This window comes from Mastomys coucha, unplaced genomic scaffold (assembly GCF_008632895.1).
Source record: "Mastomys coucha isolate ucsf_1 unplaced genomic scaffold, UCSF_Mcou_1 pScaffold15, whole genome shotgun sequence".
Classification (NCBI taxonomy): domain Eukaryota; kingdom Metazoa; phylum Chordata; class Mammalia; order Rodentia; family Muridae; genus Mastomys; species Mastomys coucha.
The window spans coordinates 1,575,606-1,602,816 of record NW_022196897.1 but is presented as its reverse complement, the minus strand read 5'-3'; the positions used below and the strand labels follow the sequence as shown (position 1 = coordinate 1,602,816).

Below are 27,211 nucleotides of genomic sequence, written 5' to 3'. Positions count from 1 at the left end.
GTGTGAGGATGAGGTCATTCAAGTATTTACCCAACCTTTATGAAGGCCAGTTCAGAAAGGAGATGATAAAGAAAGACAAAAGCTGTTAGCTGTTTATTTCAGCATGAACTGCTTCATTTGTTATTTTATGTAAAAGCCATTGGTATTTCTCCTACTTAGTAACTGTGCATGAAAAGTTTATCTATTAGACTGGCTAGAGAATGAAATTGTAACTTCTACCGCCAGCTAAGTTCTTCCCTGTAATGTCTTCATAAGCAGCGGGCAGAAAAAGAAGGAAAATGATTGGTGTTCAGAGGTAAACTTGCCTTGTAGACATTAGTCCTCAAAAATGGTGGCACTGAGTCCTCATTTCCATGTAGACCCAGCCTGACAGCCTGTGCAGCAGTGTGCATTGTTTTTCTCTGACCAGAGAAAATAATGGCTCCTCTTAAAAACAACACAAGAGTTTCCTGGTAATAAATATGAGGTCCAGAATATGGACTGAAATAATTGCAGATAAAATCCAGACACAGCATTGGATTTAAAAAAAAAAAAAAAAAATCAAAAAGCACATCTCTCCTACTACTCCAGAATCCTGCTAGAAGCTAGCTTCCCAGGTCTTGTTACTTTGAGAATTACTCTTGTGTCTCAGGTGAAAGAGTTCACATGGGCAAAATTCTAGAGCATTCTGTCCACCTTGACATGTTCAGCTTCACATTTTAAAACTTGTCTCTGCCATTCAAAGCTTTCCCCACTGTTATCTATGAGTTTGATTTACCCTTAGAAGTATACCTATACCCAAATATTGTTTGAAAAATCAAGTTGAAGTTAGTGTTAGTAATGTCTTGGTACTGGGTGAGCATCCACATCCAAATAGCAAACTGGGAAATGCTTCAAAATCAAAGACTTTTAATCAGCTTGACACTGAATTCCACGCCAATCTCTCTCTCTCTCTCTCTCTGTCTCTCTCTCTCTTTCTCTCTGTCTCTCTCTATATACATATATATGTGTGTGTGTATACTCTTTCTACATGTATATGCATATATATGTGTATATACATATATATTTGGTTGGTATAAAAGATGCACAGAAACATAATATTTTATATAAAAATGAGGGCCAGCAACATGATTCAGCAATGGATCAATGAGTAAAAGCTTACACACATAATAAATAAACAAACTGATGAATAAAATTTAAAAATTAAAATGATCTCCAGGCTATGTGTACAATGCATATAGGAAACAAATGAATTTTGTGTTTATACTTGGGTCCCTGCCTCACATTATCTTACTATATATTTGCAGATGTTCCAAATCTGAAACATGCTTGGGTTTCAGATACTCTGCCTGTGTGTGTATTTGTTTGTTTTTCCTAATGGAAATGACTTCTTTTGGTAGTGCAGTAGGTGCTAATTTTCTAACAGTTTAAAATCTGTGCATCGGTCCATGAGGACAGTGCATTTGCTTATTGACTCCAAAACTCCAATTCTCCCTGCGAATCAGTTCATTAGGGTTTGGATCCCCAGATGAAACACTCAGTTGGCCATTGCATTTTGTCGGGTTTTATGTCCTCCAGGCATATAATACAAGGACATAAAATTAATTATTGATTATGATCTAGATTTAGAACATGATTAGATTTTCAGTCAACCTGAAAAAGGATGAACTCATAGCAAGGCCCCCGCCCCCAGGCATCCTGTCTGTCTCTGTGGAGAGCAGCAATCAGGCCGTACCAGAAAGACTGCAGCTTCCCATACTCAGCAAAGCCAGGCTCTGAGTTCTCAGAGTGATTAGTGACTTGAATTAATACATTTTATGAGTTTTTAAAATTAATCTTTGTATACCTTTTGACTTAAAGGTCTTTTTGCTTTAGGTTTGAGGTCTTTCATGCTTTTTAACAAAGATATAATTTATAACCTCAAATATTCTAAATAAAGAAACTAGTTATTAAGTTTAAGCTTAGCTAGAGGCAGCCACCATAGCATTAAGTAGTCTAGTGCCGTGTGTAATGCACAGAGGACTGTTCTTGTCCACAGACAGGAAGTACCTGTGGGGAGAGCTGAGTGACTCGGGCTGTCAGACAGGGAATATTTACTTGGAGACATTTAAGTCCCTCTTTTGTCATGAACGTATCTTTCCTAGGACTTAGTGTCAGGTTGCAGTGGCTTTCTGAGCATTTGAATCTTTCTCTGCCTTTTGTCCTGGGGTCTGTGCAGGTGCCTGCTTTGTGAGTTGTAGCTCCTTAGACCCCGATTTTCCTTCTCTTTAAATGTCTAGACCAAGGAAAGCTGGTTGTTAATCAACAATTAGCTACAATAGTGAGAGCTGTTTGGATCTACGGTGTAATCTTGTTGTTATTAACATGATTTTCTTGAATTTCAGATGTTTTTATGTTTAAAATTCCCTATACTTTTTCCAGATTTTGAACAGGGTCTATGCATAATTGATTTTGTACATTTTGAGGTAACAGGGTGGTAGCCATGAGGTACAGCAACAGCCATATTTGCAGAGCTCTAACTTTTATTATAACCAAAAATATGTTATGATTCGTTGAAAACGTTTTTCCTTAGCAGCAAGGTGTACCTTCATATGCGCCTCTTCTCCCTATCCTCTTCAGCTCTGTCAGAAATTTAAGTTTTTAGACTTTGAACCTTTTACATTTGGACACTAATGAATTTACTTCATTTAAAAATTGAACTCTAAACAAGATGATTCTTTTGTGTGTAAATTATATTTCACTGAAGCTGTTATTACAAAATAAACATTAACATTTTCAGTGGTATTGTGAACCACCTTTTTTTAACATGGGAAGGTGAGAACACATGGTAATTTATTTGTATGATGTTTAGAGTGTTTTATGTGTTCTTGATTTTTATTTAACTTAGCGCCTAAGCATGTAGCTTCATGAGAAAGGAAAGCTATCTCCTAAGACAACTTAAACAAGGTGAAGTTCTGAGAGGCTCCAGCAGCAGCTGAGTGAAACATTAGATAGAGCTTGGGTGTCTTCTGGAAGAATTAAGGGAACTGAGGGTACCTGCAGAGGACAGGGACCCCATAGAAGACCAGCAGAGTCCACTAACCTGGACTCTTGGGGGGCTACCATCAACCAAAGAACACACATGGGCTGGACCTAACCCTCTCTGCACATATGTAGCAGATGTGCAGCTTGGTCATCATGCAGGTTCCTCTACCTGGGGAGAGGCTGTCCCTGACTCTATTTCCTGCCTGTGGATCCTGCTCCCCTAACTGGGCTGCCTTGTTGGGCCTCAGTGGGGGAAGATGTGCCCAGTCCTGCAGTGACTTGAGGTGCCAGGGTTGGTTGGCATGGGATTGTGGGGGAGGGTTTCTTTTATCAGAGGAAAAGGGGGGATGGGAGAGGGGCTATGTGAGGGGAAGGAGGGGGCTTCGATCAGGATGTGAAGTGAATAAATTAATTAATGGGGACAGAAAGAAAGAGAGAAAGAAAGAAAAATGAAAAGAAAAAGAAAGTCTTAGCATCCAGACTGCTGCCAGAGAGATGAAGTAGAAGTAGGACTGAAAACCTTTGCCTTGCTTTTCCTTATGCTCTGAGACCCAGCTGGGTCGCTGAGGAGGAGTCAGCGCACTGCTGGGCTCTGCTAATCTGGCTTTTCTTGATGGTGGGCTGATCCTGAAGACCTCTGAGATGTCCCGTTTGTTATTACAGAAAGTCGTATCCCTGCACATGTGGTGGCTGCTGTTGATGTGAACACCGTTGCTAATGAAGTATACAAGCATAATTTTCCTCATACACACTTACTGGCAAAAACAATTGAAGTAAGTATATATTATTATTTTAATACATTTAGAGTGATTAAATGCATATTTCTAACAATTCCTAAATACCAGTTCTTGTGGCTTACCTAGAAAATAAATAATGCAGATGAAAGTATAGAAGAGGAATTAATCTTTTATATTCTATCAGAAGAGAGAATAAGTTATTAACTTTTTTCACTTAAAGAGCGAGGTCTGAAAGAAAAGATTGACATGTTGGGGGCAGGCTTACCTTCCAGATGCTTGGTTCTGTGGTGAAATGAGCTTCAGTGGTTCACCCAGTACTTCTGTAGTACTTACAGCAGCTGGTAACAGCAAGGAAGACTCATTGGCTGTCTCTTCTCCAATGCTCATTAGCAAACTTGCCAGAGTTAACTCACTGCACCCACCATGGCTCTATTTCAAAAGATTATGGGCAAAGATGGCCAATACAAAATGAACTCAGTCATAGTTTTGACATTTTGTCTTATAATTCTTTGGTTGGGCTTCTTTTTAAACCTTACCTGTCTTTTGCTCACATATCATAGTTCCCAGTTTTTGTTTTTATGGCTTTTGTGTGCTGTATCTGTATTTCTTGTGCTTTTTCTTTCCTTTCTTCTTTTTTCTCTGTTCTATTTTACCCATTTTTTAAAAATCTTTTATCATTGGCCTATTTGTTTTCTAAAGAAAAAGAAGGCATATATATATATATATATATATATATATATATATATATATATATATATATATATATTTGGCTGGGTAGAGAGGTGGGAGGATCTGGAAGGAGATGAGGAAAAGAAAACCATGATCACAATAAACTGTATGAAAAAATATTTTCAATAAAAATAAATAAGTAAAAAGAATGCGAACATAAACATCGTGTTTCTTGTAATGTGTGTGTGTGAGAAACAGAGACAGACTGTGCATACAATGGGGTGTGTGTGTGTGTGTGTGTGTGTGTGTGTGTGTGGTGTGATGTAGGTCAGAGAACAGTTTGCGGGTGTCTTATTTCTTCCATGTGCCTTCTGAGGATTGAACTTGAAGCTTAGGGACAAGTGCCTTCACCCATGTTATTATTGTGGAAGAGTAGCAGAAGCAAGTATGTGAATTTTCTCAGAGACATTGATGGACGTCATGTAAGATATAAAGCACTTTAGAAAAACATTCATTATCTCACAGCTTTGAAAATAATTGTAACACAGCCCCATGATTCTATTCCTAGGTGTTTATCCACAGGAAAGGAAAGGGAAATGCATCAAAGATCAAGATTTCTTGTTGTGAAAATAGGCCTGCACTTTCTTACTGTGAAATTTTTACACACAGACTTCTCATGAAGCCATAAGTTACATGCCGTAAAGTGGCACACTTGCAAAGTGTGTGCAGTTTGTATTGCTTAGCTATATGAGTTATATATGGTTTCTGGAGTAAACTTATTTGTTTAGACTATACATAACAAGATTTTCTCTAATTCTATAGCTTGTCTTTGTGTTTCTTTAGCTGCTTCCATCAAAGTGTAGAAGTTATAGGATTTTTCTCCTCAACATGGGGACTTTTTTCAATGTATTGAATGAAACCCTTTCATTATCCAAAATTTTGTTTGTTTTTTCTCTAGATTTGTAGATTTGCTTTTACATTTGGATCTTGGATCCATTCAGAGTTACTGAGTGTGTACAGGATGCAGCAGGAGTTACAAACACTTTTCCCCTTATGGGAATGTAAGATTGATGATCACTAAAAGGAGTATTCTCCTACTGAGCTTCCTTGGCATGTTACAAGAAATAGATCACATATTTATGGTGTGTTTCTGGGCTCTCTTTTCAGTGGTATTCAAAAGTCAGTTCTCACACCAACAGTACATATCTTTGATAGTAATAGCTTTTAATACATACTGAATTCAGACATTATAAACTCTCTGGTGGATTATTACCATCTGTACCTAGGTCCTTCTGCTTGGTAGCGAGTGATTCCTAACCTTGTGCAAAGTCTGGAAAGAACATCTTCTCAGCAATTGTACTTTCCTGGGCACTTGCTCTTCACTCCATCTTTTGATATTTTGACTGTTGTGTGCACAGACTGATTCCCAGAGACTCTGTGGGACAGCTGTGCAGACTGGGTAGCTTCCTTTATCTCATGACACAACTCCAGTGCCCTTGACCTCCTACCCGAAACGACTGTCTCCTCTCCACTTATGAAGATTACTTGGTCCTGTTTGGGGTTGCCTCCCTTCACTGCCATCTAATTATAATTACTTAGCAGAAAGCTGAGGCAGTCATACGGCTGCACTTTAACTTTTCAGTCTCTTCCTAATAATAGTGGTCTGCACTAACTGAGTCTACTAGAGGAGGAGGAGGAAAAGTGGCTTTTTTACTTGTATTTAATATAGATTTTTAGGTTTTCTGTTTTTCTTTTTTTTTCTTTCTTTCTTCTTCTTTTTTTTTAATGAAGGTTCAGTCCTTAGAACTGGTACTCTTGTAGAAAGATGCAAATTTTAAATTGAGATATACTTTATATACTATATAATCTACCTTAAAGCTTTATATAGCTATAGCTATATTAGAGCTTCATATAGCCTACCTTTAAAACATATACTTTGTGGGTTTTAGTATTTTTACAAAGTTGTCTGTGTATCAACGCTTTCTGCTTCTGGACTATTTCCACTGCTAAAATGGAATAGCAGGCCATTAGCAGCCACTCCCTGTCTCTGTTCACTTGCAGCTTGACAGCCATGACCTACTTCTTGTCTGTATAGATTTGACTGCTCTGGAAACTTGATATGAACAATCAGGTGTGAGCTTTTTCTACCTTCTTCATTTAGCATACTTTTTCAAGGTTTAATCACACTGCAGTGTTACTCAGGACTTGGTTTCCTTTCACCAATAAATATAATTTAATTATATAAACACATCACAGTTACGTATGCTCCCTTTTCCCCTCAAAAAAACCTCCCAAAACCCAGAGTGTCTAGAGAGATCACTCGACAGTCAAGTGGTTCCTTCCAGAGGATGTTACTTCTGTTCCCAGCGCTTACGCCACGTGGATCACACTTGCCTGTAAGTCCAGGTCCAGGTGTCCTGACATCCCTTTATGGACTCTCCAGCCTCTGCACTCATGAGCACATACCCCCAACAAACAAACATGTACAGAATAAAAAAGAAAACCAAAATATTTAAAACTATTAGTTGAAAAAACTTTGAACCTGTATAAAATTTCCTACCCTGTGATTCAGTGTGTGGAAGGTGGTAGGCAGTGTTTATTATATTTGAGGAAGTTATCACTGGTTTTGAGAACACATATCACCTACCATGCACATTATAGGGAGGAGTCATATGAAGTTCACATCATCTTTTAAAAATATTTTTACTAATTCTGTGAGAATTTCATATATTTTGAGTATATTCACCTCTCCCCTAATTCCTCCCACATTGACTTCCTTCCACACTAGCCCAGCTGTATGTCCCATTTAAAGAAGCACGTCATCATGTCTAATTTGTGCCTCCTTTGTATTCTTGGATAGGTGGCCCCTCACTGGATCAGGGTAAATCTACCAGGAGCCACATGCTTAAAGAAAACTAAACTGCCCACTGGTAACCAAGCCATTAGTTACCAGTAACTGCTCAGTTTAGAGTGGCTCTTGGCTCCTAGCTCCCTCCATGCTGGGATTTTGTCTGTCCTGAGCTTTGTAGGTCCTGGGTATGCTGTTAGCACTGCTAAAAGTTCATATGTGCAACTATGGTTCATATGCACAACTGCCCCGTTGTGTCTAGGAAACATTGCTTCATTGTAGTCATCCACTGCCTGGCTCTCTCCACCTTTCTGCCATCTCTACAAAGGTGATCCATGACCCCTGGGGGAGGGAGGGAGACAGATACAGATATATACAGGTCTCCATTTGAAGGCTGAGCACAGGACAGTCTTATTCTCTGCTCCATAACTAGTTATGGGTCTCTGTTAATCTCCATCTACTGCACAAAGCAGCTTCTCTGATGAGGCTGGAGAGATGCACTTCTATGGGAAACAACAACTCAGCAGGAGTCAGCTAAGCAGAGTCACAGTAGTAGGGTCTCACCTAAGGCCATGACCTGTCTGTGTACAGAACTGTGGCCTCAATTACAGTGCCAGCTGGGACAGGAACTAATAACTGCACTTCTTAAGCATCATGGCCAACCAGTATAGCCTTGTCATCATGAAGGTAGCAGGATGATCTGTGCACAGAAAGAGTACCCAGACTACATAGTTCTGAGTTAATCCAACTCCAGACTTAGGTACACTTAGGTTCCATACTTTCTGTAAAATGGCAAATGGCATCCCTGGGGATTTCATTAAAAATTTTATTATAAATTTGAGTTTAATGTAAATATTTTAAAACACATCTAACCAAATATAACCCAAATCAACTAATTCTCAATATAGTATCCACAGAATATTTTAATTCTAACAATTCAATATTCATCTGCTCTACTCTTTAAGAGAAATGGTGGGAAACTGAATTTGGACCTATTGAGATCCCAGATGTGTACTAGTAGAAGTCTGAGGGATTCAAACTTTAGTTATAGTTCCTTGCTAGTTTTAATAGATAATAGTAACCATAAAATAACTAGAAATAGGGAAAGGGGCTGGGGGAGGCACTTCCAGCTCACTTAAAGAAGAGTATCTTTATATATACATATATATATATGTGTGTGTGTGTGTATATATATATAAAGTATATATATATATGTGTGTATATATATATATATATATATGGCATGTGATTTTTATATATTCACATATGATGCAGCAAAATGGTTAAACTGAGCAAACTGGCATATTCCTCCCCTACATTTTTACTTTGTGTGAGCCTACTGGGCAGTTTCAGGTACAGTATCCGTCACTATACTGTGTAATAGATCTCCTAGACTCACTCCTGGGGCTTACCTGAAGCTTGGTACTCTTTGACTACTATTTTCAACCAATTTATTCTGCCTCTATGAATTTGACCTTTTCAGTTAACATATGCAGGTGAGGTCATAAATTATCAGCCAGGCTCTGAGGAGACCCTGAATGGATTTACCTTGTGCCAGGTGGAGGCCATTTCCCTGCTTAGGGAGGAGTGGAGTGAGGACAGGGTGAGTGGGAGGCTCAGGACTGGAAGTGTGTTTGGTACTCAGATATCATGGGGAGGATTGTCTTTCAGTCTCCTCCCTCTTCTCTAGCAGGCAATAGCAAGTGACTTCTGATAGGCAAAGATTCTGGATGGAGAAGTGGGTTCATTTAGAATGAATGGACACTCTGAGACTGGGAAGATAGCTGTGCTAAGAGCATAATTGTCCGGGGCAGCAAGACCTTGACTGCAGCTCCCTTCAGACACTGGGATACAATCCTGGCTGTATACTAGGTCTATCTTGAAGAAGGAAGTGTTTTCCAGAAAGCCTGCCAGAGAAGTCTGTTATCATCTGTGGTTGGGCTCAAACGTCACATATAGGTGTAGCTCTTTATTCAAAAAGCTATAGATAAAATCAGAGTACTCAGTTAATAGATCTAGCTAACAAGTGGGAAATCACTAGTGACTAGTGGATAGATTTCACAAGCAGACACTTCACTGAACTTGTTCATTGTTGAATATGACAATGACTGCCATGTAAATAGTACAGTTGCTGAATGAATGAACATATTGAACTTATAAAGTGAACAGATGAATGCAGGAAAATACAAATAAAGGATGAAAGGGACTCAGCTGACATTAATAACTGATTTCAGACAAGAGATTAGCATGGTACCTGGTATAGTCCTCAGGAAACATCAAATTGCTATAGATATAGTGCGTAAAATACCTTCACAGGGCAGGATGGGATAAGCGGTAGCCAACTGGAAGTTTCCATTGTTAGTCAATTCTATGCTACAAGATAGGAAAACCATTGTCTTTTAAGTGCAGACTTCAAAGCTATAAATAAACTGTGAGGAAATTGATCAGAAGCACATCCGAAGGATGCTTGTAATGTGACTAAAGTGGCCTTCCTTTCAAAACTACACTAGCATTAAAAGTAAAGATTTTATTGCCATTATTTAATGAGCTTGTTTTGGAAAGAGGAACACTACATCTGGAAGCATTCATAACATTTGCTGTCCTTTTCTGAACATTTTAATCTCTTGTAATAAAATTAGAAAAAAATGAGTACTTCTCAAGATCCATATCTTCTTTTCTGCCTTGTGTATGTCACTAACTTACCAGAGACAACTGACTCTTTCCCAGGTCAACTCACTCTTCAGACATTTCCTGCTTTACCAATATATGTAAACTTGTTAGAGATTTGTCGTAATAATTATAGAGGTTGCCGTGCTCTCTATTCTTTTTACATTTCTGGTCAAGAGTGCTAAAGGAGTATTGGCAAGTTCCTGACATGTGCTTTCACTGTTTATCCTCTGATCTGTGTACACATGTGTGTGTTTTATATGTATATGTAAATGGAAGAAGTTAGATGTCATTTTAATAATTCTTGTGTATAATCATTTGAAGTTCCTTGTGCCAAGGACAAAAAAATAAAATACTTGCTGATATCTGAACATGAGGTCTTTCGATTTGCTAGTAAATCGACAGAGAGCACCAGACTAGAGTGCAGCTGCTCATTACTCCACACTCACTGAACAGAGGAGCATATTGATAGATGGGCGCTTAACGATCCCCAGACCCTTCCCAGGATGGTTGATTACAAAATAAACTTCTACATGATTGGGTCCCATAACAGCAACATTATACACCTGAGTCTTCACAGAGGAATCAGTGTTGTGGAGGAAGCCACTGACCCTTCCTCACAGCTTCCTCACAACATTGCTTTGGGACATTAGTGTAACTGAAGCTGCATTGTAAAGCACTGTGGAATGCAAGCTGTGATTTCTGATGTCTTTAGTTCTAAGAGTTTAGTCTTCTCTTCATTCTATCTATTTTTCTTTTCAAATGTTTATTTCCTAGGGTATTTCACTGGAAGAGTTTGACAAGCTATCTTTCAATATGATTTTAATGAGCCCTCCATGTCAGCCATTCACGAGGTATGTGTAATAAGTGTTTTTCTCTTTAGGAAGAGTATGTGGGCTGAAAATACAGCTAAGTAAATTCTTGCCCAGCATGCATGAGGCCCTGGGTTCAAATCATGACACATATCTCACCACCACCAAAAGGGAGATGGAAGGAGGAAAGAAGGGAGAAGGGGAAGCAAAGACCCTTGAAGAAGCTGCACTCTCAAAGCTTTGAAGTGCTCGGTAAATGTCTCCCTTCATTTTAGGCATTGATAAGTCAGCATCGAGCATTGGAATCCACAGTTACAGTCAGAATAGCAAAATAATTTGATCAATAATAAATATATAATACTATGTTTTAGGTATATCTAAGGTACATTTATTTTTCTTTCAGATTATGTTACTTGCTTTAAACTTTTGAGCTCTTGAGCATTCATAGCTAATTCTGATCAGTGAAATGAAATTTCCTTAAATATTTTATATGTAAATAACTTGTGAAAAATTTTAGCATATACTTACAATTTGTGTATTTCTCAAAATTAATATTATAAGTCAGATTTTTCAGTCACATTATAATTTCTCATTTCAAATTTATCTAGTAATTTTTAACAAAAACTGTGTCTTAAATTGAACCTAGATTATTTTCACTATTTAATAGTATAAAGTATTTTAAGAGGCTATGGTAATAGGGTCTTATTGTTACTATTATTTTGAAGGTGGGAAACTGAGGCATACATAGGTTAACTTTCCCATGACTTTACAGTTAGACAAGGTCAGAGCCATTATTTATTAATCATTTATATATCTTGTATTAATATGACTAACTGGAGTGTTATGTAATAAATATTCTGATTCGAGAAAATATTGTGTTAGTTTTTAACACCTTTGAACTTCAGGAAGCGTATCTCCTTGAGGGTTTTTTGTGCTTGTATGCCATGCAGTGTGTTTGATGCTGTCATTGCTCATCTTCAGAGTTTACAATTGAAAGGGATGACTCATAAATTAATATTATATAAATTGTGACATTTGGTACTGTAAGAACTCTGGAAGTACCATGAGGACATAGAGGAAAAATGCCGTGTATTATGCTCAGAAAGGGGACTGCTTCCAGCGGCATGAGAAGAGCTGTGTCTGAATGGAGAGTAGGAGTTTATCAGAGATGGCAGATGGCATTCCATAGGAAGGTGGGTTTAAGCATACGGGAGGGCGTGGCCTAGTGTGTACGAACCAGAATGCAGCTTGAGTATATGTACTATTTCAGTGGGTTCAGTATCTTCACTGTAAGCCTAATTCCAGCCACTGATGCCAGCATTGACTGACTGTAGTTGTTATCTGAACTCTCAAGTGGAAAGGGACAGAATATAAAAACTGATGATTTCTGAGGAATTGGTTTAAATCCTGTTTAATCCCAGCTAATAAGCCTCAGACCCACTGGTAGATTTAGCTTTGGTGTCAGATATAGGGAAAGTGGCAGCAGTGTCACATAGCTTAAGAGGAATCAGTGTTGTGGAGGAAGCCACTGTCCCTTCCTCACAGCTTCCTCATAAGATTGCTTTGGGACATTAGTGTAACTGAAGCTGCATTGTAAAGCACTGGGGTATGCAAACTGATTTCTCATGGAGCATGAAGCTACTAACCACTGAAGTTTAAAACCCTGATCCTCTGTTCCTGTTATCAGACCTTCCTAAGTGTTCCTTGTGAACCTTGACCATATTGTGAACCTTTGTACGATTTGTTTGCTAGCCCAGTACCTCCTGTTTACAAGTGCTGACCCTAGCTGCAACTCCTGCTAGTCAAGTAAAACCCTCAGGTCACGGGTCTGTTTACACCGGACAAGATTATCTTGGTATTCTTCATTGTTTAGTGTCCTTGAATGGTGCTTATCATCACTGTCATCTGCTCCAGATTGCTACCCACGCAACCAGCTGCTTTCCTTTCTTTTGTTTCTTATGGTGAAGATCAACTTATTTAAATTCTCATAACTAAGTCTTTTTGATATCATTACATACAATTTTTGATAAACTCGTGTTTTCTTTACTTTTTTTAGAATTGGCCTACAGGGGGATATGACTGATCCAAGGACACGTAGCTTCCTGTACATTCTAGATATTCTCCCAAGGTAAAAATTTAGATTCTTGTACTCTTACCTTAGATTTACAACTGTGGGTATGGAAGGATGTAGTGTTTGTCATTTTTTAGAGATTAGTGGTTGTCACATGCACCCTTCTTTTACCACAACTAATAAAATAACAGCAAATGTTCCACAGTTTTCTGCTGGCCTCCATAGTGAGTGACAGGCCTCTCCGTAAGCAGCTGGATTCTCTTGCCTTTGCTCATTGGGAGTAATCCTTGCAGGTGTTCCCAGTGCTAGTGAGTGCTGCCACCCTGGCTCAGTGACCACCCTGTGAGGTTTGCAGTGCAGAAGCCCTATGAAAGCCTATGAAAGTTTGAGATGTGCTCCCATGGAATTAACTCTTCAAGTGTGAACTTTCTCAAGTATATAGCATGTCTTGAGAAAAAATGAATAAAATAGTTAAAATTCTTTTTTAAAAAAATTGAGAAAATTATTTAAACCCCATTTCTCACAAGTTGTGATTTTCTTTTTATTTCTTTGTAATTCAATATTTGTATTTCTGTTTGTTTTGTTTTTTAGACTACAAAAGTTACCCAATTATATTCTTTTAGAAAATGTCAAAGGTTTTGAAGTATCTTCTACAAGGTAAAAAATATGTTTGTCTTGCATATGTTTTAGACTTGCTATTTTTATAATAGGCACTGTTGTGAGATAAGGATCTCAATAATAAGTATATATTCTGACATTTTATTAGTTAGTATTGTTTTTACCAATAATATAAAATATTATAAAATCTTGTTCTGTTCTTATTTTGATCTTCCAGAAAGAGTACTGATTTTAATATTAAGTATTTCTAGGTAAAAATATTTTAATTAAGAGCAGCCTTGCAATGAGAACTTATAACCCTACTTAGATGGGAGAGACAGCCAGAGGCAGGGTTTCTTCAGATAGTGGGCTATGTGAAAAAAACAGTATCTACATCTAACAGAGTCCTTGAGTCACTGTTACTTGTACCTGTTCTCCTCTTATGGATGCTGGGAAGCTGTGATTTCAGTTCCAGTACTGATTAATTAACAAGTTAAGCTTTCAGCAATTGGTCACATTGTCTGGCAGCTTTATTTACTTGTACTAGAGATTCCTCTATTATCTTTTTATTAACATGCAGTTTCTCAAGTAATGACTTAGAAGCCTTGCCTCTAAATGGGTAGAATACAATCGGGTTTTTACTGATGATTGAGTGTTGTGTGAGCTCTTCTATAAGAATGCCATTTCTAAGCAAGGGCTGGCAGCTTTTCGCTTTGACTTTTTTTCTCTCTGCAGAGAGCTGCTGATACAAACAATAGAAGCCTGTGACTTTCAGTATCAAGAATTCTTATTATCTCCTTCCTCTGTAGGTACCACAATTTAAACCTTTCTATAGCTACCATTTAAGAGAATTTGATATAATAAACAAAATAAATCTATTTTTAATATTTCATGTAAGTGTTAAATTAGCTCAATCATAGGTCCTACTTTCTGAAGAACATAGTGCATACTTGTTGATTTGCTTGTATATAAAATAGGTTCATTAAATCTCATGCATTTTTATTTTTCGAAAATAAGTGATTGTAGGTTTTGAAAATATATGGAATTTTTATATGTAAAATTGGGTGTCCTGTATTCAGTAATGCTCAAAGTAATGCAAGATCAAAAGCAAAGTTGACATGTTATAACTCCTTTCCGTTATGTGACATTAGGTTGCAAGCATGCCTTCATTTCATGTAAGACATCAAAACCACTTGTTTTGTGAAAGACTGATTTTATATCATTGTTCTTTTTGGCTTCTTATCATCATTGGCTGTATTATATAGTTCTTTATCCACAAATGATAAGAAAATCTAGTTTAAACTTTTAATATGTAAGTTGTCATATCATTGTCTCTTCTAGACTAGAGTAAATCCTCTCTTTAAAAGTAAAGGAAAAATAGCCAAGAATACCTATATTTGAATTTCATGTTTCTACTATTATTATATTATTTGCTTTGGGAGAAACTATGTGCCTGTCTTCGAGTCTTTATGCTAGGTGCTGAATTTCCTTTGGTAACTCTCCCTTCTGGTTTTGCTTGCAGCTAGGCATTCCAAACTCCAGGCTACGATATTTTCTCATTGCAAAGCTTCAGTCGGAGCCTTTCCCTTTCCAGGCCCCTGGACAGGTATTGCTGTTGCTCTTGATATTGGTGTTTACTTGTGGATGAATCTGTCTCCCAGTTTCTTCTCAGTCACTACTTAGGGCTCCTATGCCATTGAGTTCATAATGCAGGTCATTTTCATGTCCATTTTCAGGCCTCTGCTTCTCCCGATGTCACTTTTCACTAGACTAAACAAAGCCAAAACTCACAAAGGCTTTGTAAGTGTAAAATTTATCATTAGTGTTATTTTCCTGTGTTCCATCATAACTTCCATAACTGTTATCCCCCTGCCTCTGCCTCCCAAGTGTTGGGACTAAAGGCGTGCGCCACCACTGCCTGGCTCATTTCATCACTGCCTGGCTCATTTGTCTTTTCTTTTTCCCAGTTAAACCATTAGTCAAGTATTACTTTAGATAAAATACAATATGCTATCTTTAAATTGACCTGTAAACATATTTATTATACTATCTGTGACACCAACATTATTTATCTTAATTAAAGTGTAGTAATGATTAGTTAGAAGCTAACATCAAATTCTCAACTGCTATGCTGGGATTCTTGGTGAATGATTTTATATGTTTCATAAGAAATGAGGAATGATAACAGAGTTTCAGTGGCTCAATAACCTTTGCTCTGCATAACCACCAGGAATAAAGCTCAATCGCCAGTCAGTTGTACTGGTGAGAGCCAGGTCTGCTGTTAGACCCCCTGTGATAGACATTCTTTCTCATACTGGACAGGTCCAGAAACAATGTAAAAAGTATGTTAAGGAAGACAAAATCACTAACAATTCCTTAAATATTTTCTCATTTATAAAATAAAAGTTTCTACAAGATTATGAGTTTCCAAAAAGAGTTTCCTGCCCACCTTCACCCTTCATGGGCCATAAGCATTTTCAGTAAAAACAGTTTGGCTTTAAATGTGAAGGTACTCCAGTACTTCCTTCTTAATGAGGGAGTTGGTAAACTTTAATTCCTTGTGCATTTTTCAGTGCTGCTTTTACATTTCTGTTCCAACAGTGCTACTGTGTTTAAATTTTGTTAGTTTTCCCATTAGTAAGAACAATAAATAGGAACTCTGAGAAGTAAATCCGCCACAGCTCACTTTTCATATGACTGGATGACTATTCTGCCAATAACTTGTGTCAATGCAAGCAATCTACAATGTGAGCATTATCAAAGCTAAAAGGTTTGCCTGGGTTTAGTTAAAATTATTGATTTATTTCTTATTTTAAATAAAACTTTGACAGTTTGTATTTTTTTATTTAATGCCAGATACTGATGGAGTTTCCTAAAATTGTAACTGTTGAGCCACAAAAATATGCAGTAGTTGACAAAAGTAAGCTAAGAGCAAAGAGAACTGGGCCACGCATCTGCACTGAGAGCAGCAGCACACAGTGTTCTGGAAAAGATGCCATTCTCTTTAAGCTTGAAACTGCAGAAGAAATGGACAGGAAACACCAGCAAGACAGTGACGTCTCTGTGCAGATGCTGAAAGACTTCCTTGAAGATGGCGACATGGATCAGTACCTCTTAGCACCAAGGTCACTGCTGCGGTACGCTCTCTTACTAGACATCGTGAGGCCCACTTCCAGAAGGTCCATGTGCTTCACTAAAGGGTAAGCTTGAGAGAACCAGGTTTCCTAGCTAGTCTTTTAGTTCTTCTCAGAATAAGCAGTTTTATACAGTGTTTCTCGTAGACTGACTTTTTCCCCAGTTGTCAGTAGAACAAGAGTGAGCATTCCTTGTGCAGGACATTCTGTACACCACCCACAAAGTGTTCACAAAAGACAAGGCCATTTGTGAATGACCTTTCTACAGATTAAATACTTATGTTAACATGATTTCCATACTTTGTGAATTGTTAATTTTATTTTCTGCGAGACACATTAAACCTCAAGAGTTCTATCTATCAGTGTAATTAAAAATTATATTTTAATCTAAACAAATAAAGTTGAATCATCCAGTGATAATTTAAAAGTTAAAACTCATTTAGGTTTTTAAATAAATAGTATACTCTCATATTTCAGAATTTAAGTTACTAAGATTATAAAGCCCCCTACTACATATGTCTGTTGGCCATCTCCTATTTATGGCCACCAACCTGTGATATCAGTGCACTGCATGGCCTTCCGAAGGGGTTGTTGCTAATATTGTTTCCTGGACCGAACATAAAGAAGCTTTTTCTCATCCTGGCTGATAGTTCTCCTAAGGTCCCAGCCAAAACCAAGGCATGATTCCACCAGCGTTAGCTCCCAGGAGACAGTGAGTTTATCAGGCTTCCTTCCAGAGCATGGGTGAGGGGTTACTTTCAGAGGCAGGATGTCCTGCCTTCCGGCAGACTGAGCCTGGAAAGTCTTTACAGTGGACCGAGGGCTTGCTTGTATCTACACAGGTGGAAGATACTTCATCTAGTCTCCCCTAGCCTATAAACTCTCTACCCCTTCCCTAGGTCATGCGCAGTTAAGGCAGAGTTACACAGAATGTGTAGCAGAGAGCAGCTAGACACTCAGGTGAAGTCTGTGACCCTCCCCAACCCTCCATGAGGGGCAAAAATAGTCAACAGGCTCAGCCCAGCCGGGTAATCTTTTTAAGAGGGCACAGAAGAATTTCCAAAATGCTGGCTTGGAAGATAATCACAATCTTTGGATATTGTTGCATGGTAATATGAAAATCCTTTTTGTGCTCATGGCAAAAGAGGTTCATAATCTGTTTGGTTTCCTGTTGTTGAACTTTAGGGTTTTGCTCTGGCTTTCTTTACTTATGATAATTTTTTTGACAGTTTTTCAAAAACTTAGACTGATGAGGCAAACTGGGCATTTTAGGATAAAAGGTTAAAAAGCTAAGGACCCTATCTCTGTTTCCTGTGTGGTCCTCAAATGGGTAGGCAGTTGTGATGTGACAAGTCCAATCTTTTTCTTTTTTTTTTTTTGGCTGCTAGTTGTCTGTCTGTGGAAAAGACAGGACTGTCCTACAGCCATGCCGACTCACTCTGACCTTATGATCTGCCTTGTGCTTCTAGGACAAAGGATTTATTACTTTAAGAAGATTCCACTCAGCTGTTGTCTATTACCAAGTCCAATAGGTTCTGTTTAGGACTCTCATAAACTAGTGCTTATCAATTTTGTAATAAAAAGCAACCTTGATATTCTTTTGAAATAAAGATGACATAAAGTAAACCTTACTGTGGCAGTCTCTTCTGCTAAATATGGTGTGCATGCTCACACACATGTGCGCACACACATTTAACTGTAGAGCATATGAAAAGGTGGTGTGGAATAGTTATTTTTCTCTGATGTGTTTTTCTAATTTTTATTTTAAATTGTCCTTATTGTAAAAAGAGAGTGCTCATGTGATGGAAAGCTAGCTTGGCAATGTACCTTTCATTTCTGAAATATTTTATATTTCTTATGCAATTTTTAACTAATTAATTCTTAACTGAAAATGATAGTGAAAGAGTACAGGTCTAAACTCAGGTTAGTGGGCCGTGTATATGTGGTACTAGACAGCAGAAGGTTTGAGATGCTGAGAAGAAATTATAATTCAGGCATTAGAAAAATGATAGTAGTGATGTGATTTTATCTCCATTTGGTTCAATGTGGCAGGGACCTCTGTAGTACAGTTTGTGTTTTCTAGCAAGGACATAGCAGATATAACAATTAATATAGAAATACTAAGACAGCATTTGGTGATGTTTATACAACTCAACTGCCACATTTAGTTTTTGAGAATCTTAAATAGAATTATGTCTTTTGCCTTATTTTAAATTACAAAGCATTTTTCAATGATACTGTTCAAAATGTTTCAGAAAAATATAAATGTATATCATTCCACAAATATTTTATCACTTAAAAATATCTTTTAGAAAAAGATTGTGAGTGATTCCCTGTTGAGTATGCTGTTTTCAGGAAGCATAAGGACCCCAACAAGAACCAAGAACATATATAAACAGAGCTGGGTGTGGTGGCATTCACTGTGTTCTCAGCTCTGGGGAAGTGACCCCCAGATCCTTGGGCTTTGATGGCTGGACAACTTAACCTGTTTGCTGTGTTTGATACCAGTGAGAGAGCCTGCCTCCAAAAAACTTTGGATTGTGCTTGAAGGCATGACAGCCAGGGTTGTCCTTGGACCTTCACACACATGCATGTACATGCATGCCTGCATGCCCACAAACAGACACAGGCACTCACACCTAAACACATATGCCCACACATAAACACACACACTCACACATACACACAAAGTAATATTTTTAATATTTGGCATTAAAATCTATCAGGTGTTCCATCACATTCATGTGACTTTTGCAGGTATGGAAGCTACATAGAGGGGACAGGCTCCGTGTTACAGACTGCAGAGGATGTGCAGGTACATGTATGGTTTTAAAATCAAACTTTGCATTCCATGACATTATATTTAACATTTAAGAAAATACCAAAATAATTTGAAATATTCAACTGGTGGTGACAATAGATTTTACTTGTACACACAGACACAATTTCTTTTTGTGAAGTGATTCTTTTGCTTGTTGATTTTCTTGTTAGCATTACAAAGTTGACTTTGTTAGTTGACTCAGTTTTCTATAATTTTTTATTTATATATTTACCGATATGTCTTAGTTCTTAAGGGGTCAAAACGACAGATAAACTGAAATTATCCTAATCTTTTATGTGAGTCTTCTTTCTCCAAGTCTGTTGCCATTATCCAGCCAGTTATACAATTGTTGCACAGAAACAATTTGCTTATACATTCTGCTGCTGTGCTGCATTGCAGACTGCTTGTCCGCTGATCTAAAGCTGCCTAACAACTGGAAATCTTGTCTGGTCATACAGAACTTTTTAATTCTTTTGAATGTATTTTTAACAGATTGAGAATATCTACAAATCTCTTACCGATTTGCCACCAGAAGAAAAGATAGCTAAGTTGTCAATGCTTAAACTGCGATATTTCACACCTAAAGAAATTGCAAATCTCCACGGCTTTCCTCCAGAATTTGGTATGTGGGATGCATGTAGAGCACACATTTACTTCATTAAAGCTCTCAGCACTTCCTTAGGAACTCACATGGAAATTTTATGAATGAATCCCTGCTGTAAAAGGTGAGGTTGTGAATGCCCCCATTCCATTCTGCTAACACTTCAGGCATTTTCCTGCCTCACATCAGTCATGTCTCAGTCAGTTCCCTTTTCACCTTATTTTCCCTTTTCCTTAAGTCCAGTAATGAGTAGGTGTCCACTCAGGCTTCAGGCAGAGTGGCAGTTACTAACCACGTCAGATGGTTGATAGAATTCCCTTTCTACTGAAGTTCTTGTTTCCATAGGTCTGAACTTGGTACTAACTCCACACTAGACTTGGGTGGGTTCCCTTCAATAGGCTGGTAACTAACTCCACACTAGACTGGGGTGGGTTCCCTTCAATAGGCTGGTATGGTAACTAACTCCACATTAGACGGGGGTGGGTTCCCTTCAATAGGCTGGTAACTAACTCCACACTAGACTGGGGTGGTTCCCCTTCAATAGGCTTATTTTGTTGTTGTTGTTGTTGTTAACTGAGGCCTCAAGTGGGCTTCACCAAGCAGGATACTTTCCCCAGCTCTTCCCTTTGTATATATTTTTATATTGAGACATATATTGTTGTATTTGGTTTTTATATTGTTTTATATTGACCAGACTGGGGCCTGCTCTCTAACCCCCGTGGTCCTTAAATTCATGATCTTTCTGCCTCAGCCCCGAAGTAGCCGGGATTAGGTGGTAACCAGGCCCGGCTGGGCTCAATTGGGCTCAACTGGCTTTTTCTGATGAAGAAGGTAAAGGGTAGTTGAGTTGACTAGTTGTTGGATAAGGGTTATATTTGTGGGTTTTTCCCCTCATCCCACCCCCTTCTTTGGCAAAGATATATTCTTATCAATTATTTGCCTTTGTTCTCCACGGTAAGGAATGTAAGGGGCATTTCAAGAGCCTTAGGGGATCTGCAGCAGGGGAGTTCACAAACAAAAGCCAAGATAAAGGGAAGGCAAAGTCCTAAGTCCTGCATAGTGCAGGAAATCCAGGACTAGCCCCAGGAAGCCTTGGCCATTGCTCTGTGCCCCCCAGGTCCATTGCTACCCGCACTCTTAGCGCTAAGAGATAGACCCAGGGTTTCTTACACCAAGGTCTCAAAGTGCTCTTCATACCTGGCTCAGTAGGCAAAAGGAAAGACAACCTACCCATTCTGCTGCAGAGCAAGGAGAGGGGAAGCCTACTTGAGGATCTGATCATAGTAGGGAAGCTGTATTCCATCCAGTGGAGCTGTATGCTTGCTTTTGAGGAGACTCGTGGGTGAAAGAGATTGTGCTTCAGATTATAAATAGCAAATGTGATGATGGATCCCTAGCCTCTTGAACACTGACAGCAAGCTGGGCATTTCACTTACCTCTTCTTGATGCTGCTTCTGTGAGCATAATCGCAGCCACCAGCTTTATTTTCTACTCTGTCTTTTAAAACATTATCATTGATGCAGCTTTTACTTATTTATTTAGACATTTTATGGGTTTGCACATGTGTGTGTGTAATAATAGCACTTAAAAAAGATCATAATTTTGAAAGAGACCAGGGTGGAGGCATAGGGGAAATTGGAGGGAGAAAAGGGAAACGCTGTAATTGTGTTCTATTTTCTTTTTTAATTTAAAAAAGAAAAGATTACTATTTTTCCTTCTTGATCATCTCATTCAGTCCTCAGTGATTAGAGATTGTTTCTGCAGAAAGGCACAGACTTGCCTTGTCTTGGTTCATGCCGCGAAGTGAGAAAATTGTAGAAGAGAAGCTGAGGGGTGGACTCAGTTCTGCTCCAGTCTGCTTTCTGAGCTACTGTCTTCCTGTGCTCTGAACAATCAGGTGTACTCTCCATTCGACTTACAAGGAAACCTATTGATCGTCTAGTTAAAATAGATTCCTAAGGCTCAGCACATTTTACATCTAGCATTGTAGTTACTTAGGGAATATTAAAACTTGGTAAGGGATGTGGAAGCGTGGGACCAGAGTCAGAACATGCTAGAGGAGTCTTTGCTAGTTCTATCTTATATTAACATTTCTGTTTTAGTTTATAAACTAAAGTATAGATAATTATTACACTTACTTTATGAGGTATTATGACAGTAGACTGAGTTAGTGTATTTAGATGCTTGTATAATGTCCTACACAAGAAAGACTATGTAGGTTTTAATTTTTAAAATATAGAGAGATAATTTTAAAATATTTATTTATTTACTTACTTTGTATATGTGCACATATGCACAGTCTCATATGTGCACCTGCATTATGTGTATATAGATCAGAAGGTAGCTTACAGTAGCTGGTTCTGTCTTTTTAGCATATGGGTCACATGAACTCATGTCTGTAGGCTTAGTGGCAGTGAGCCATCTTGGTAGACCCCAGAGATAGCTAATTTTTATTTTGTAAAGTTCATAAATGTTATTTTTGCTTTAAAATTTGAACTGAGCAAAATAGAGGTTTGTCTCTCTCTCTCTCTCTCTCTCTCTCTTTCTCTCTCTCACACACACACACACACACACAATGTATGAGGAATCTTTTAATTTTTATTTTATTTAATTTTTTAAAATTTAGATCAAACTATATCCTTGTTCTTTTTCAAATTCATGGTTTATTTTTTTGTTATTGTTACATATTTTAATTGCTGAATGCTCTTTTAAAATATACGCTGAGCTTGTGCTGACAGTTTTGCCCAGCTCTTACTGTAGACCGTCACACAACTGTCCTTCATGTATGTTTCCAACACTCTCAGCTGTGGGCACAAAAGCAGATACCGACAGAGCCATTTTGTCCTGGTGTCTTGTGACTGCCTGTGTGTGTGTGTGTGTGTGTGTGTGTGTGTGTGTGTGTGTGTGTGTATGTGTGTGTGTGTGTAGCTTGCTGTGGGACAGACAGAGAGACCTTGGCTCCTGGTGTCTTGTGACTGCCTACGTGTGTGTGTGTGTAGTTTGCTGTGGGACAGACAGACAGACCTTGGCTGGACAGAGCTGCTGTCCTGACCTTGTGCTTCCTTTGTGGCCTTGGTGTTGAAGACATCATTACTTCAATACATCTAAATTTTAAAAATAACACCTTTTAAGTTAAGAACTATATAATTTTTCCATCTCTTAGCTTAGACTTTAATATCAATATAAAACAAAATTCTGTTTCTAAACTCATTTTTTCCCTTAGTGTAGTCTTAATATCACTAAGGGCCCTTCCCTAGGATTGTGTAAAGGATTGTCTATAAACACATTTGTACTCTGGATGATTTGGAACTAAATAGTCTTTGATATTAGTAATATGCTTGCCTGTGGCTTATTGTATGTAGGATATAAGCTTTACAGTCATGCTCAATTGCAGCTAACAGCTTTATTATAGTAATTACTGTTATCTTACTGCAATCAATACAAAGTGTAGTATTGGTAAAACAACTTCACCTAATGGTTCTTTATTACAAATGTATGAAACTATACTATTCTTAATGCTCCTTAATTATTTCCCTTATCTTATTGGATATTTTTTTTCTTTACTTGTTATTTCAAAGCACACTGAATGTGATTAAATCAGACAGGAGAAAATCAGTTTATGGAGGCAAACTATGAAAACCGGCTCTATACAGAACATATAAAGAACTCTTACAACTTAACAAAAAAGAAAATAATCCAACTTAAAAATGTGAAAATGAGGGCCTGGAGAGATGACTAAGCAGTTAAGAGCATTGGCTGCTCATCCAGAGGACTTGGGTTCAATTCTCAGATCCACATGGCTCACAACTGTCTATAACTCTAGTTCCAGAGGATCTTACATCCTCACAGAGGCATGCATTCAGGGAAAGAAAAAAGAAAAAAAAATCACTGCACATATAAATATTTTTTTTAAAAGTGAAAATGATTTGAATATGCATTTCTTCAAAGATAGGCAGATAGCTAATAGACACATAGAATGTTTACCATCATTAGGTTTTAGAGAAATGTAAGTAAATCACACTGAAACATTCCTTCCTATCGAGTAAAATAGTGCTGATGTCTCCACATACATTAAACATAATACGTGACTCAGCACTATTACCCCTGGACACTTATCCAAGGGAAACATCATAATATGTATATATTATATGTAATATACCAAAGTAGAAACAACTCAAATGTTTACCAATTAGGAGAGATAAGTAAAATAGGTTTTATTCATTAAAAATATTAAGTAATAAAAAGTAAGTACTAGAGCTTGCTGAAATGTAAATGAGCCTTAGAAACTTATGATGGCTGTGAAAAGGCAGGCAGGCATAAACATGCCACCCGACTTCATTTATATGAAACTCGAAGAGCCAACTCTGCAGTGCCATCAAAAGGTAGAGCTATGGGTGGGTGAAGGGAATGAACACAAGGGATTGTTGATGGGACAAGGGCTTTTAGGGTTTGGGTGGTGTTGTTCTTTTGTTTGTTTGCTTTTTGTTATTTTATTTTGAAGTGATAAAAATGAAGGTGTTTGTGAATTCAGTCCTCAAATGCATGAACTATACATTTTTAAAAGGTAAATTTTGTGGGTTGTAAATTAGAGTGCTCTAAAAGTGCTGTTAAGTAAAAGAAACTACCAAGAAAAAATAGTAGCAACCATTTTTCCAAAGTGTATTAACACATATGTTTCTGTAAACATTAACCATACTCTGATATCATGTGATATAATTGTGTTATACAGCATCTCACTGTATTGTCATCATAGCATAATGCTATACCGTATTTTGGTCTCCAAATTCTCATTTATTTGAAAAACTTCATGGGCATATTAGCAATTTACCATCTTTTGTGTTTTAATAATGAGTATACTCTCTGAGAATGTGTCCTTAGGCAATTTCATCATTGTGCGCGCATCAAAGAGTACACATATACAATCACAACCACAGTATCACGAGGTGAGACATTGTGTAGGCCCTCCCTCCGTTATACATAGGGCCTTCCTCGACCACGAAGGCGTGAGTGTATTTATAAAATAACCAGTGTGCTTGTACTAAAAGGAATCTTTTCCTCCTGGAAATTGGGATGGCAAGTGATTGCATTGTAAATGCCGCTTCTGTTTTCTAGGGTTTCCTGAGAAGACGACAGTAAAGCAGCGTTACCGGCTGCTTGGCAACAGCCTCAACGTACATGTAGTAGCAGAGCTCCTCACAGTCCTGTGTGAAGGATGGGGAAGTGCCTCGGAGGGGTCGCAGTGTGCCTCTAATTCCAGACAGTAATTCCAAAAGTCTCTCTTGAATTAATTCTTATAGAATTCAACTAAATTATTTTAATAGCATTTTAGTGGGTAATCCAGAGGGAACATAAACATGCATATCCAATTGTTTCCTTAAATTTATATTAATGTATTCAATAAACTTCACATTGCTGTTTTGCTTTATGGGCAAGTATTTTTATAAAGCTTTTAAACATATATATTAAATATCTTTTATATTATGCTATAAACAAATTTAAGAATGTTTGAATTTTATGTGTATATTAGTATTTTATAATGTGTGACATGAATAATACAATGATCCTTAGAAAATTATTTTTGTATGTTAATTTAAAAATTGTTTCATATAACATGGAGAAACTAACTGGATGTAGACCTAGAAGCTTCATCCCTCTGGCTAACTTTTGTAGTGCTGTTCATGCTTCCAGAAGCAAAAATAGTCATCTTTCTTAACTAGCTATGAACCAGAATGCTACAGTAGTGACTAACCTGCCAAGCTATGCCCATGAGTATGGTGAGAATAGCCTACTGCTCTATGATTTGATTTAAGGCCTGATCAATGAATCCATGCTTGGCCCTGTTATCTGGTTCAAAGACCTGTGGCTAGACAGGTTATGAGCCCCAGTGGGTAACTTATTAGTATTATTCTATTAAATGGGCATTGTGTTGAAAGATAATGATTCCTGGTATTTATTCTTATACCATAGATTAGTGTTACCATAGTTCTATTAAATGGGCATTGTCTTGAATGATAATGATTCCTGATGATTGATTCTTATGCCATAGATTATTGTTTCCCTCAACATTCAGCAGGTAAGCAAGCTTCTTGGAGTAGATAGCAACACAGAGACCCAGAGACCGAGAGACTGTGGCGCACTCAGCCCTAAGTGACATGTCTGTCCCTCCCCTCCCTCCTGAGGCTCAGGGATCACTGCAGGAGAGGAAGCAGAAACAATGTATGAGCCACAAGTGGTAGATGACTTGAGGAAATATGTTTTCCAGGTACAGCAGGACAACTACACATGTGGACTCATACCTAGGTAACAGCATGCAAAAGACCCTGCTTAAGCCTGAATCCCAGAACAGCATCCCAACATGGAGTGGGTAGGGTGGGTACCAAGGCACATCCGTAGCTCAGAGGCTATTGGCATTTGGTAGCTGCTGGGAGAGGAGGAGTCGATTTTCTTCCAAGGTGTGATTCCAGTTTGTGGAACACACCCCAGGGTAGTCTTATACTCAAGCATATTTGAGCAACACAAATTGGACTTAACTTTTTGGTAAGAGACTACAAAGTTGAGTCGGTAGGGGAAGGAGTGTGAATATGATCCAAATAAATTGTATAACATTCTCAAAGAATTAATATTATTTAAAAATTAAAAATTGTTTTACAACTCTTTTTTTCTTTTTTTATTAGATATTTCTTTATTTACATGTCTTATGATTTCTCCTTTCCCAGTTTCCCCTCCAAAATACAAACAAACAAACAAACAAACAAACAAAAACAACAAGAACAAACCCCTGTTCCCTCCCCATGCTTGCCACCCCACCCTCTCCCACTTATTGGCCCTGGTATTCCCCTACACTGGGGCACAGAAACTTCACAGGGCCAAGGGCCTCTCCTCCTATTGATGATCGACTTTGCAATCCTCTACTATACGCATGCTGCCAAAACAATCCTAACCCTAACCTGTGTATAGTCCTTGGTTGGTGGTTGAGTCACTGGGAGCTCTGAGGGTACTAGTTAGTTCATATTGTTATTCATTTTACAACTCTTAAGATATTACTCTTTTTGTTAAATTTATCCTAACTCAAAACTGACTCAAATTTAGCCTATTGATTGTTTTACTTAATTCCAGGCTTTTTTAAACAAGTGTATACATTTTAAACCAAATTATCATCATCCAATGTAGACATCAGTCTGGAGAATATATTAGAAAAATGCTCATAAATTTTTAATCAAATCTTTGAAAATTGCAGGTGACTTTTTTTTT

At 37.9% G+C, this 27,211-nt stretch overlaps 1 protein-coding gene across 3 annotated transcripts in view; it reads left to right on the top strand.

Moving 5' to 3' along the window:
• The window catches only part of Trdmt1 (tRNA aspartic acid methyltransferase 1), a 36,731-nt gene extending 10,123 nt beyond the window's left edge, over positions 1–26,608 (top strand). For all 3 annotated transcript variants that reach the window (XM_031369048.1, XM_031369047.1, XM_031369049.1), the window contains 10 exons: positions 3,667–3,776; positions 10,702–10,778; positions 12,793–12,864; positions 13,399–13,464; positions 14,140–14,209; positions 14,927–15,010; positions 16,261–16,604; positions 19,296–19,353; positions 19,852–19,981; positions 25,073–26,608. In XM_031369048.1, coding sequence (XP_031224908.1) covers positions 10,741–10,778; positions 12,793–12,864; positions 13,399–13,464; positions 14,140–14,209; positions 14,927–15,010; positions 16,261–16,604; positions 19,296–19,353; positions 19,852–19,981; positions 25,073–25,224 — 1,014 coding nt within the window. In that variant the 5' untranslated portion in view covers positions 3,667–3,776; positions 10,702–10,740 and the 3' untranslated portion in view covers positions 25,225–26,608. The remainder of the gene's footprint in view (positions 1–3,666; positions 3,777–10,701; positions 10,779–12,792; positions 12,865–13,398; positions 13,465–14,139; positions 14,210–14,926; positions 15,011–16,260; positions 16,605–19,295; positions 19,354–19,851; positions 19,982–25,072) is intronic.
• Positions 26,609–27,211: the final 603 nt, after the last annotated feature.